Raw genomic sequence first — 13,179 nt, forward strand, 5'->3', positions numbered from 1 at the left:
ATGTTAGGTAGGCTGCTAGAAGAATTCAGCAATATGTTACTACAATCCAATACTATTATGTCCCAATCGAGTGTACTACGTTTAAGGTTAGGAACAACACTGGGTGGAGGTGGAAACCCTAATCATGATTTGTTCGAACAATGCAACTTTCTGGTATTGACAATTTGACTCTATATATGAATACACAGACAGACAGACAGACAGCCCTCGTAGTTTACGCTATTTTTAGGTACACCTCCTGTCAAAAATTTTGACAACCATCCCCCATCCCTTTCTTTATTCATTGTCAGAGGTTAAAATCACCTCCCTCATATAGATGGAAGGACCTCACAGGAGATAAATTTAACCATTGAGATGTTTCTCTAACTCTTAGAAGTTGCACTTAGAATTGACCAAAACCAGAAGTATTTGGCATTGAGAGATCTATAACAGTATAGTGTGTGACAATATAGGTGTTATAGCTTAAAACAAAGAATCTCGTTATCCTGGTAAAAGAAAACATATTGAGCGTAAATTCCACCTCATCAGAAAGTTCGTTCTGCGAAAGGAATTGGATATAACATAGGGTGTTTGTAACATCTATCCAAATATAATTTAGAGAATTTAGTTTGTTACTCTTTTAATAATAACGGATAACCCTTTTTTTTTAGCAAGAATTGCCTTAAAAAATAAACATGTACAAAGTCCGAGGGACATACCCCAGTTAAAGCCGAAGGCAAAGGGTGGCTACAGGCCTAATAAAATGAGTAATAAACCAACCCAAAGAGAAGGCAGGCTCACGGCCCAATGAAACCAACGCCCCGCAAGCACATGAGCCCAACGACGAATAACCCATCCAACACACTGTTACCCGTCCTACATGGTAAACCCTGGACACTTTAATCTGCAGAGCTATTATTTTCATTCTTTTCCTCTCATAGACATAAATTAGTCCAGTCAGTCAAAAGGACCAGACCAATTGGTATGACTGTCTTCCCCGCACAGAAGAAGGGCATTAGTGCAAAACATTTAATGGGACCTAATTGCCAAAGGACAATCAAGAGACCAAGAATCTGAAGCTGAACCTTTTGCAGAAGTCAATTTCGGTTTAGAAAACCCCTCAACAAATAAATTCCTAAACCACCAATCGCTAGCGTTAGCAAGAAAGGAACGTTGATAGGTTCGCTGTCGTGAATTATGCTTTTCCGGTTTGATCTTACTTGGCAATGCCTCTCCCCCATACTCTCACGTATCAGATTGCTCAGATTGTCCAGTTGATGTGTAACTTGCCGCTGTCCTCGTGCAATTCCAGATATCTGATTGAATGAGAAAAAGATCAGAAAATTGTGGGCAACCAACAGGACATGTAATTGGAAAGTGACTACTTATGCAACTAAGTTGAAAACTATATATATCACACCCAAATCGCCAAGGATGCTGAATAGGGAATGAAAATTTCAAACAGGAGGAATAGAGAGAGTAGCTACTGCACCTCTTCAATTAAAGGCAATTCATTTGCCAATTGAGAGGAAGATAAAGAATTGGACATTTTGGATCCTGTCAAGGAGCCATTGCCCAGACCAGTTATAAAGTAAGATGTGGGACCAGAACCATTGCAGGCTTCAGCTTGGAGAGCCATGTTTTGTTGGCTGGGAGAATTTCTCTTGCTTGTTAATTTAGAGCTCAATTCTTCAATACGGGTCGTAAACTCATCCATTCGATCATTCAGTGAGGACATCTGCTCTGAAAGTTGAGTGATGACTCCCTACAAAGTGAAAACTTAGATGCTCAACAGTAGAGATCCAACTTGTTTCACCACTCCCGTGGCAAAACAGCAAAGAACAAATTGTAAAAGACCTAAAAAACAATACAAACCGAAGATATCTCAAGTACATACCTGATTTGCTAGTGTTGCAGCTTCTGTGGTCCTGTCACCAAACCTTCGGTTGTTTGAAGAAAATTCAGTAAGCTTGGACATATTCTTGTCCCTTTGAGTTGAGTACGAATGTGACATTCCACTATTCAATGTCAATAGTGATCATTAGAAAGGAAGCCAGCTTGTAAAGCAGAAGCGTTACAAGTAATAGCAGAACACAAAAAGAAAGAATAACAAGGGGGAAAAAGAGAGAGAGGATAAAATTCAATGCTGGAGGAGGTGGGTTGAGAGAAAGGAGAAGTAAAAAATGCTTGGTACACCGTACACCTATGGAGATGGGACAATGAACACACCTTTTGAGATTCTTATTTCGCATGGAAGCTCTTTCAGCAGAGGCTCGCGAAAGTGCTTCTTTGGGGCTTGATACAATATCCTCATCGAGGCTTAGCTTTGTCTTCAGATCATCTGGCAATGCCTGCAAAATGACCAAGGATCAGGACTATAAAAGTAGAGAGAGGCATAATAAGGGTGGAAGTCATCTTACCATAACTTCATTTACAAGTTTTTCCAGTTGAATCTGTTCTATATAGGTACGGGGAATGTATGAGCCCTCCAAACCTAGCTGCTCCGCAATATATTGTACAACTAAACGATCTTTCCCTTGCACCTTTTTGTAAAACATTTGGTCATATTAGATGTTGAAAATAGCAAGGGAAAAAAAAAAGGAAGCAAAGTACCTTTTGATTCATAGACTAGATAAAATAGCTCAGAACTGGTTTTACAATGGTAAAAATTTTCATGGTAACAACCTGTTAGAAAGTAGATACAACTGAAGAAACTATTTAGTACCTGAATATACTGACGCTTTAGTTGCTCAAGCCAATCAATTTTCACACACACCCTTTCATCAGAGAATACATGAGAGCTCCTTTTCAGGATCGTTGCTATTGTATATCCTAATGCCATTAGCCCACCAAGTAGACGCACACTTACTTCAAATGTGATCCTTGGTGATATGACAAATGGACTATCTGTTACCCATTCCTGAAAATCGAAAGTACAGCTAATCTTATCAGATAATACTATCAACATTCTGGTCAAATCCAACATTTAGGCATCCAGATCAACCCACAAGGACTAGGCAGTATATTTCGAATACACAGACATCCTCCCAAAGTGAAGACGAGGGATCTTTTGCAATCAACTACAAATTCATGCCACCCTATGTTGTCAATCAATTTAAGATATGTATACATGATTGTATCATGTACAGTACATTAGGACTGAATACGAGCGTGCACACACACATACAAAACAGATCTGATTATATGAACTCCTTAAATGTTATCATGTCTGTTATTTTGCTGGAGAAGCCACTAACTGCTCAAATAACAAATAAGAGAGACCTCTAAGACCTCAGGTTGACTGGTGAGCTTGTGCATGTCTACTTTTAAGGACCTCATTATTCCTCAAAGTAAGATGCTTACTCAAGTTTGCTGAACCAGAAATTTTGATAGGGGTGAAAATTTGGAGACAAACCTCAAACATGAGACTGTATTTTCCATCTTTATTTCGCATCCTTAGATATGATTGACAAGATTCTGGATCTTCACCAGGTGGCAAAAGATATATGTCATAAGTCTGTTCTGTTGTTTCTGTACCTTCTTCAGACAAAATAGCCTTGATTTGATCAGGTTTTACATCTCTTGCTGACTACAAAGAAATAAATCAGATATCATCGTCGATAAAGAAATATCCACCAAAATTACTGATTAGTTAGTAGAAAAGACCAGTATAAGCATGAAAATTTGATAAGATAAAGAAATAGAAAACCAAAGGGGATATTAAGTCATTAACCTTTAAGATGTAAGTTGGGCTCTGGAATCCAGTGAATGGATTGAACTTGTTTCTAATTTTAATATGAGCTGTCTCCAGATCTGGCTCAATGAAGGCCTTGTACATTGGATATACCTGTATAAGTGAGAAAAATATGTATTTCAGGTATAGCTATATATTATAATGCAATTCATACTCAAATATATCATAATCGTAAATCAGATCATAAACAAACCGTTTCAGATATTTGATAAATTATTTCTTCTGGTTCTTGACCAGCACGTTGTATGTCCCGTAGGACTCGTTTGACAAGATCAAAATGAACTCCGCCTGTGACAGATACTCGAAGGTCCAGCAAAGGTCGCAACTTTTCGCTCAAGGCATAGATGCCCTCAATTATTACTATACGAGAGCTTGGAACCTGAAGAGTCCTGTCAATGGTGCATTACTGCATTGTTAGGTTAGAGTAGGTTTAAAATGTCTTAAAATATACCAACAAGTCCTAATACAATAATTTTGCAGTGTTTTTTTCTGAAAAAATGAAGGAAACAAATAATCAAAAGAAAAATCCACAAGGTCCACAACAACAACAAAAACCACGGTTACCCTAGTCCTCACATTTAATTTCCTGTGGAATTGCTCCGATGATTGAATCTCTATTTTAGTTCGTTGTATAAAAATAGTAATGGTGTTCATATTTATATCATTGAGCAATAATCAACCTGTAGCCAGTACGGGAGCTCGACTTGAAATCATAGATCGGAACCTGGACTTCTTTTCCTGTCCTTAAATCATGGAGATTCTGAAGAAGGGTGTCATAGTCTGTTAGCCGTGGATCTGTTAATAAAGGTATTAGAAAAAGAAAAAAAAACAAGAGCCAAACCCTCAGGACTAGCATAGCAATGCACATCAAGGAAATGTAACCATTCGGTTATGATGAAACCAATATCAAGACTTGAAACCTTTATAATTAATTCAATACAGAGGCAAAACGTTTGCCTTTAAAGAGGGGTTTTTTTTTTTCAAAAGCAGGACGTGCTTTCTAATATGCAAACTGGAATGCCAGTCATTGTGATGTAGTGATTCGGTATGAGATTTTAAAAAAAAAAAGAAAAAAGAGTCAAATGTGAAAATGCATTTTTTTTCAACATTTTAACTTTTTAAATTCCCACCAAGTCTAAGAAAATAGAATATAACTTGTCCTAGGACCTGAACTGGAGAACAACTGGTACCCAATTCAACAAGCTGATTCAGTTCAGAGAACAAAGAAGAAAAACTACCAATAAACTCAACGAGCTGTAGAATTCAGCTAATCAACAAAGGCAGGGTAAATAAAGACCTCGAAGGGTGAGAACAAACTTGATGAAAAAATGGTTGAATATTTAGGCATAAAAAATCATCACAAAATAAGGGAACATACCACATGAGTGACATGAGGCAAGGAACTCTAAAGAACGCATAACTGATGTTAACAGAATGTGTAAACAAGCTTAAAAAAACCTCCTCAAGGGGAAAGGTAAGGTACAATTACATTACATATTACCCTAGAAAAAGCATGTATCTATCTTAGGCCATCCCACCAGAAGCCCTATTGTACTCCGTTTGTTGCTTCTTTTACATAATTGCTGCTTATCCAAAAAAAAAAAAACTTATTACCCTAGAAAACAAGAAAAACTGACAGCCATAATTGACCTCCCTGCTTCTTTTGGATCTAATCATGAAATGAAAACTAGAACCACTTTAACTGCATTCATATTAGTGTTTGGTGGAATATAAGTTGAGAAGATTTAGTCTCGAGTCATCAACCAAACAAAGAGCCAAAGACTACCTTTTCAGACAGCCTGACAAACATAAACACAAATTACCAGAGCTTTCAATCCTATTTTCCTGACACTGGAATGACCAATGGAACTCCTTTGCATCAGTTTCATAACCATAACCTGCAATATGTTCACGAGTTCTCTAATGCTAATGCATGCTATAAAGTTGTATTAGCGAACAATACATCAACTGTTTTAAATTGCTTCTCATTTCAAAACCTAATGTGTATCGTTGGAAGAGGATTGTCATAAATACTTCTACTGCATGTCAGAAAACAACCCTTCCAAGCAGAGTATTCAATAATATTTTTTATTTCAAGATGCAACAATTTTATTGAGGGACAGAATGGAGTATTCAAAGTATCAACTACATTATTCTTAAAAATCCATAAGAAATTCAAAAAAGAAAACTAAAACAAAAGATTGCTTCCAAACAAGCACTTATCCCCAAGCATATCAAGTTTAATCATGAAGAAAACGAATAAAAATACCAAATTACCATCAAAGTTGCCATCGACAACTCGACTTGAATCATTGTAGTTGTCCATTGATATGACAGCAATGCTCGGCATAAAGTTAAGTATCTTTTCTGTAAATACCGTCTTTCCAGCTCCAGAAGGACCCGCTAAACCCACCAATATTATTCCATCATTCTTTTGAGTTAACAATTGACATGCACGGATAACAATAAAGAAACCCTTCTCAAATGACAAAGGATCTTGGATTGTAACAATCTCATAACGATCGGAATCCCTTCTCTTGACCAACCGGACTTGATCCTTCAAGAGACCAGTCCTTTTTTGCTGTGATTCAGCAGCAGAAGTATCTTGAGCCATTTCAGTCTATGCAGATGCCCCTCACTGATATGATAAAAATATTTAAAAAAAAAAAATGAACCAATTAAAAAAGTTTGGATAAATAAAGTTGCAAAAGTAAAAACAAAAAAAAAAAACCCTTCAAAGGCAGAAAGCATTAAATATGAAAATTAGCCAGTTGCAGAAGCAAAAGCTTCTACAAATAGCAAGCACTAACTATAAATTAAATATGATACTTTCTTTATGTTCCATCACATATCTTTCTGCATAACTTAGTCGTATATGCTTTGTCAAAAACATATATATGACAAAGATATTCATCCACAAAAATATAACAAAACACATATTAGATCACAAATAAATACCCTCAGTGCCAAACTAAAATTTTATCTAATATCTTGTTCAGATATGATACAGATCCCTCATCTAGTACATATCAGTTGAAAGAGAGAAATCTGCAAGATGGGAAAGGACTAGGTCTCAAGTTAACAGAAATATGACTGGGGAATCGATTGGGTTTGGGGAAATGAATTTTCCATGGGAAAAAGGTCTTGTTCAAGGGACTAAAGTTAGAAAACAAATGCCTTATTGACTGCTGATATATGTCTTCAAACTATAGCAAGAATCTACCAGATAGACAAGTGAGGTAACTCACGAAATAAGTTCACCTAATATGAGAAGAATTAGGTTACAAGTCGAGCACAAAGACCATGCTGCATAAGCCACTCACATTTCTTTCCACGCCATGTTTGTGGCTTCCAAACATGCTAGCATGCTCATGGGTTTCCACAGGATACCTCAAAGATAATCACTAACCTTGAAGCATTCTGGCCTGCTCTGACATAGCCAAAGACTCGAGAACTAAAAATATGGTCTGACATAAATCGAAAAAGTGCTAAGTTTTCACTAGGCCTGAACTATGGCATGCCTCAATCTTTCAAGATGCAAAGATGAAGAAGCGAGAAGCGAGCGACAGTTTCATAAGAAACAAAATTTCAACAATCTATTAGTCAGTCCTGAAGCACGCACAAACAACATTAGAAAGTCATACTGAAAAAATATAAGTGACCATATCAAAATATTCACAATACTAGCATATTTGTACTGCAAAGGTTTTATACCAGCAGTCATATTTTTCTGATTCTAGATATTTAGATGAATCACAGAGCTTTTCACATTTATCGTCAACACATCAAGGGACGCTTAATTTAATGGTTCCAAAGAAACAGTTTTTTTCTTGCTGCCCTGGATTCTATAACTTTTCTTTGAACTGTAAGGACATGTTTTTTGAGGAAAAACCAAAGCTATATCATAAAGAATGATCAATATATGATATAAAAATACAAACAAATACATTCTTTCTAGCGTCACTCAATAAAAACAGTATGTGTTCCACTAATACCAACCACTAGCAAAGCAAACAATGACGATCACCTACAAAATTCAATGGCAAAAAAAGCAAACATACCCAGATAAGAAAAACATAAAAGAAAACAAATATTCACATCACAAAACCCCACAACTGGTCTAGAAACTCTGTGCGAATCGTTTGTTTGGATCTAGGAACCGCCGTAAGCAAACCGTAAATCAACTATCCAATCAAAAAAGATAGAAACATAAAATACCCAGATAGCTGAATGGCAAATCAAGAACATCATGAAGAAAAATGCATCAAAATCAAGACAACAGAGAAGACTAAGATGGCGCGAGTACTAACCGAGTAACAGTGAGTCAGTTCTGTTTCGGCAAATCAGTAACAGTTAGTTGAGCGATTAAAAACAAAGAAGCCTGTACATTCCGAGATGGGTTCGTTTCTCGGTGTATATAAATATGTTAGGAAGGTATTGGATTTTTCTCGAGATTTTTGGGGGGAGTGCGAATTCTGGAGATTCAGCACTGCAAAAGAGTTTCCCCTAGGATTAAAAATACTTTGATTTTTTTTTTATTTTCTTATTTTATATTCAAAATTTCCGATTTTTTAAATTTTGTTTCCATAATGGTCCGTTTGGCATTTAGCATAGCGCAATCAAAACGCGTATTTGAAAGAACATAAATAGTAAGTTGAATTAGCTCGGTTAATTATTTTATTTTAAATTAATGTATAATGTAAACGTTAAGTAATTTTATATTAATATTATTAGTCATCTATTATAATCGTAATTTAACGTCAAACGCACCTCTCAGAACCGCACCACAGTTTTAAAAGTGATGCGCCAAACAGCTTCGCATTTGAACTAACCTCACAACATCACAGTTTTAGACCTCACAGCACCTCACCGCACAGCACGCCCAAACGAACACACTATGTTTGGCAGTGTGTTTGCATTGCTTTTCTTGGCTGTGGTGAGGTGCACCACAGTTTTTTTGTGATACGTCAAACGCATTTTGTCAGCAGAACTCACCTCACAGCATCAAAATATAAGCACTCCCAAATGCTTTATACAGTAATGTAAAGTACTTTAGGTCAAGTACTTTATTTTAGATTAATGTACAATATAAACATTAAGTGATTTTATATTAATATTATTAGTCATCTAATATAACTAGAATTTAGCTACGCCAAATGCACCTCACCATAGTTTTAAAAGTAATACGCCAAACAGTTTCTACGTTTGAACTCACCTCACAGTACCACAGTTTTATACCTCACAGCACAACACAGCTATTCACAGCACTCCCAAACGGCCACAAAGGCAGCATTTTTTAAAAATATTTCTGAAATTGTTTATGGGACAACCATTTGAGAAACATTTCTTAATTTTAACCCCCAAAATATCCCATCACTTTCAGTCATATTCTAAAAATACCCTGCTATTATCTTAAATCTTCACTACTATGCTTCTCGCGTGGTTAGGGGGTTACAGCTCTCTAATGAGCAGTGAACTAAAGCAAAAAAAAGAAAGCATCGACGACTCTTCTTCATCATCAATTTCAACTAGGGTTTTGTGCTTGAAGATACAAACATAAAAATTCTCGGGATTCAATTGCCAGACAAGTTTTTAATGGAAAATAAAAAAAAATTATTTAATTTTTTATATGTAATATTTTTTAGTGTGAATGTCTACAAATGTGTAACAATTTGATAATATATTGCTTCTATTTTATGATGAATTGTGTAATGCCCTCGTATGTAATGTATCACAACTAGACAACATAAATGTTATCATAAAAAATCGAACCAAATAGTTACAACAATTTAGGCATTATAAATGATATCATAAAAAGTTGAACTAAATAGTCACAACATTTTAGGCAGCATAAATGTTGTTAAGAAAAATTGAATCAAATAGTCACAGCATTTTGGACAACATATATACTAACATTAAATACATTATTTTGGACAATATATATACTAACATTATAATATTTTAAAATAGCATGTATACTAAATTTTAATTTGTTTGCCAACACTACGCATTGTCAGATGCCAAAGTCTACGCCTTACCTGGTACGTTTGTACCTTGACACTTTTGCTCACTAATTTTCTTAATAAACGAACATGAATAATGCAAACCTCAGCTCGATTCAGTTCATTTACATCCACCCAAGAGCCAAATTTATACTGTAACACACAAGAGCATGTATATATATATAGAAATTCTCCTATGTGAATTAAAAATGTGGACCAACTTTGTGGACTTGTTTTTCAATCATAAATGTGGTGGGTCCCATAATAAATTTGTGGCCCCTACTTATATTATGTTTTATTACAATCATTGGATTTTGATCCACATTTTTTGATCCACATAAGAGAATTTTTATATTATATATATTGCAAAGGAAGAAAAGGACACGTTAATGGCAATGAATGTCGCAACTTACAACCTAGTTGATTCCTACACGCTTGGAACATCACATGTCAAAACCCAAAAGCATCCTCTCCAACAGCATAAAGATTAGGCAGACGACTATGAGTAGTTACTTATATTGCTATAATGTTTCTAAGACAATGTTTTATCTCAAGTTGTTGTGATGTTTGAATTCTCACATGCACACCAATTTTATGCATTTAAAATTTAATGACTGTAATAAAACATAATAAAAATTCGGACCATCATTTGTCATGGGACCCATTATATCTATAATTGAAAAACAAATATGTAAAATTGATAGGCATGAGAGAAGTCATTTATATGTGTGTATATATATATATACATATGTCACTATCTTTCACTTCAATATATATATCTCGATCATTGACCAAAAGCAATAGAATTCAAACGTCGTTGAACGCTATTACACGAGTATTATGCTACGCCTACCTAACCAATCAATTAATATCCCTCAAAATAATAGGGCAATACCATCCCTACACGCATACAAATAAGTTGAATTAAGAAGCTAATTGATTTGAAAACAAATTAATGTCCATGTCCATTACAAATAAGTTGAAGAAGATTAAGGCAATTGTATAAAAAAATTTCCCTCTAAGTGCCAATCAATGAATCGCAAGTAATCGTTCGATAGATGCAGTTGGGTTGCACCCCTTCATTCGGTTCCATACCATATATGATTTTTTTTAATGCAGTCGTCACTGCGGTGCATTAATTTCTTATAAATTGTACATCTCTACTTGCATGCATTGAAAAATGTTGCATGACCGACGGACGATTCTGATTTTTTTGAGAATATTCCTTTTACACATTGTTATTACTTATTATTCAAAATCCCACGTCAGTTGGGAGAAAACCAATCAAATGGTTTATATGAGCAAAATTCATTTTTAATATATAAGAAGACATTTTCTTAATCCAAGTGAGTTGGGGTTTGATCCTTAATAATTGAGCTAAGCAAGAACAGATTGGTGAGGACTCAATATGTCAATGGGAATTAGACAATTCAAAATAGATAATATTATTCTTGAAAAAAACATTTAGGCTTTGGGTTACTTTTTGACTTGTAATGCTGTTAATTTAATTTTCTTTTTGGTACGGACCAATATTAATATCTTTGTCAACCAAACCTATCTATCAGCCTATCACCTCATAAAATGTCCTTTCTTTGTTTTTTTTACTTGACCATTTCAGACACAGTTGTTATTTCCTTTGACGAGGTAATTTCGTTAGAAATATATATATATAAAGGGCTAAAGAAGAAAAAAGTGCCAACCATGTTGCATCATGCATTTGTATATTCCCTCAAAACAACTTTTTTTTTTTAAATGACATGCTATTTTAATTCAATGATGGAGTGACATCGTGTTAAGACATAATTGTTTTTTTTTTTAAATGGGGAGGGGGAATTCGAATATTGATCATTAGGGTGATACACACAATTCTTACCATTCTAATTAATAGTTCGGGTGTAAGCAATTGATCCAAAGCTGATAAAATTTTTTTTATCATAAAACTCTTCAAATTTAAGAGAGAAAATAGTTATCCTAAATATCCTCTCTAATCTAGAATTTAATATTTTTTAATTAGAAAATCAAATTATATGGTACAATAATATTATTATACTACTTGATATTGTTTTCAATTAATTTATAATTGAAAATTAAATTGTTGATATAATAGTCTCCTACATTGTACGGGTTAGCGTATATATACTACTAATTAATTTAAAAAGCTATTTGATTTGAAAACATATATCCCATACAAATAAATGAAGAAGATTAAGGCAATTGTATAGAAAATTTCCCTCTGAGTTCCTGTCAATGAATCGCAAATAATCGTTCGATAGATGCAGCTGGGTTGCACCACTTCAACTTTAATACAGTAATCTCCTTTTGATCACTGGCGTGTAATTTCTTATATATAAATTCTACAATATCGTTACTTGTACGCATTGAGAGCAATGTTGCTAGTCCGATTGACTTTGACTTTTTGATATTCTTTCTACACAAGATTCTGGAAAAAAAAAAAAAAAAGGTTTTGGATTACGATTTTGACTTTTAATGATGTCAATTTAATTTATTTTTGGTCCGACGAATAAATTATTAGACTTTGCAAGGATAATGAAGTATAAAATCTCCCATGTAATTAAATTCATCAGACGCACGTTAGTTTGATTATTTCATCACGATCATGGCCGAGTTCGCGCTACATGCATGACATTGACGTGAACAATTAGACTAATTTAGTAATTTTTGACTTGACTATTTGTTAGTAATTATTTAATTTTTAAAATTCATTCAGTTCTCTAATTGTCTTTAATATTCAAACAAAAATATAAACATCATAGTAGTTAGTATCTCATTTATCTCAACTGCTGAGTTCGATGCACAAAATCGAGGTGAATTCGTGGACCCTACATGTTCCACATAATGCACATGAAATCATGTGCGTACAACTCAATTGGGATAACTGATAACTAAAATACCAGTTGCTAAGAGATCCTATCATAATTGATGTGGACGTGGACAATTAAACTAATTTTTTACTTGACTATTTCTTACTAATTATTTAATTTAAAATTCATTCAGTTCTCTAAAGTTTAATATTCAAACCAAAAATATAAAGATGCCATTAGTTAGTATCCCCGTTATCCAAACTTTTGAGTTGGAGGCACAAGATCCAAGTGAATTCGTGGACCCCTCGTGTTCCATATGATGCATATGAAATCATGTGCGTACAATTCAATTGGGATAACTGATAACTAGAATACCAACTGTTAGGGTTGTTTAAATTAAGTGCTTGGACCAAACCGGCCGACCACCTGAACCGATTGGTCGTTTATTGTCAAATATTTGTTAGTGAGGACCGACCGACATCTCGAAAAAATTGACCAAGCCACCAATAACAGACCGATTGGTTGATTATTTTTATGTCAAAAACCTTAAAAAAAAAAACCAACTAAAACCGACCGTGGACACCCCTACCAGTTGCTTAGAGATCCTATCATAATTGTATTC

The 13,179-nt window shown here is 34.6% G+C and overlaps 1 protein-coding gene across 2 annotated transcripts; it reads right to left on the reverse strand.

Annotated features, from left to right (window-relative positions):
- Positions 1-607: 607 nt before the first annotated feature.
- On the reverse strand, positions 608-8,252 carry LOC120001409 (inorganic pyrophosphatase TTM2-like). Of its 2 annotated transcripts, XM_038849728.1 has the most exons (12): positions 8,044-8,252; positions 6,011-6,371; positions 4,414-4,528; positions 3,927-4,122; positions 3,713-3,826; positions 3,395-3,568; positions 2,705-2,899; positions 2,400-2,522; positions 2,209-2,330; positions 1,877-1,997; positions 1,472-1,744; positions 608-1,295 (listed from the first exon to the last, which is right to left on the reverse strand). In XM_038849728.1, exons 2-12 carry the CDS (start codon positions 6,345-6,347, stop codon positions 1,077-1,079), a joined length of 1,989 nt encoding a protein of 662 aa, XP_038705656.1. In that variant the 5' UTR covers positions 6,348-6,371; positions 8,044-8,252; the 3' UTR covers positions 608-1,076. The 2 variants fall into 2 exon arrangements, with proteins under 2 accessions (XP_038705656.1, XP_038705657.1); XM_038849729.1 differs by lacking the exon at positions 8,044-8,252 and having other exon boundaries at positions 4,414-4,493; positions 6,011-6,138.
- Between the last annotated feature and the right edge of the window lie 4,927 nt (positions 8,253-13,179).

This window comes from Tripterygium wilfordii, chromosome 7 (genome assembly GCF_013401445.1).
Source record: "Tripterygium wilfordii isolate XIE 37 chromosome 7, ASM1340144v1, whole genome shotgun sequence".
NCBI lineage: Eukaryota > Viridiplantae > Streptophyta > Magnoliopsida > Celastrales > Celastraceae > Tripterygium > Tripterygium wilfordii.

What these genes read in the sequence shown, in the direction of transcription:
- LOC120001409 (XM_038849728.1), bottom strand. Translation starts at nt 6,347, where the DNA reads ATGGCTCAAGATACTTCTGCTGCTGAATCACAGCAAAAAAGGACTGGT. An exon ending in GCCCAACTTACATCTTAAAG is followed by an intron (nt 3,569 to 3,712) that starts GTTAATGACTTA and finishes ATTTCTTTGTAG; the next exon opens with TCAGCAAGAGATGTAAAACC. An exon ending in TAAAGCGTCAGTATATTCAG is followed by an intron (nt 2,523 to 2,704) that starts GTACTAAATAGT and finishes TTTTACAAAAAG; the next exon opens with GTGCAAGGGAAAGATCGTTT.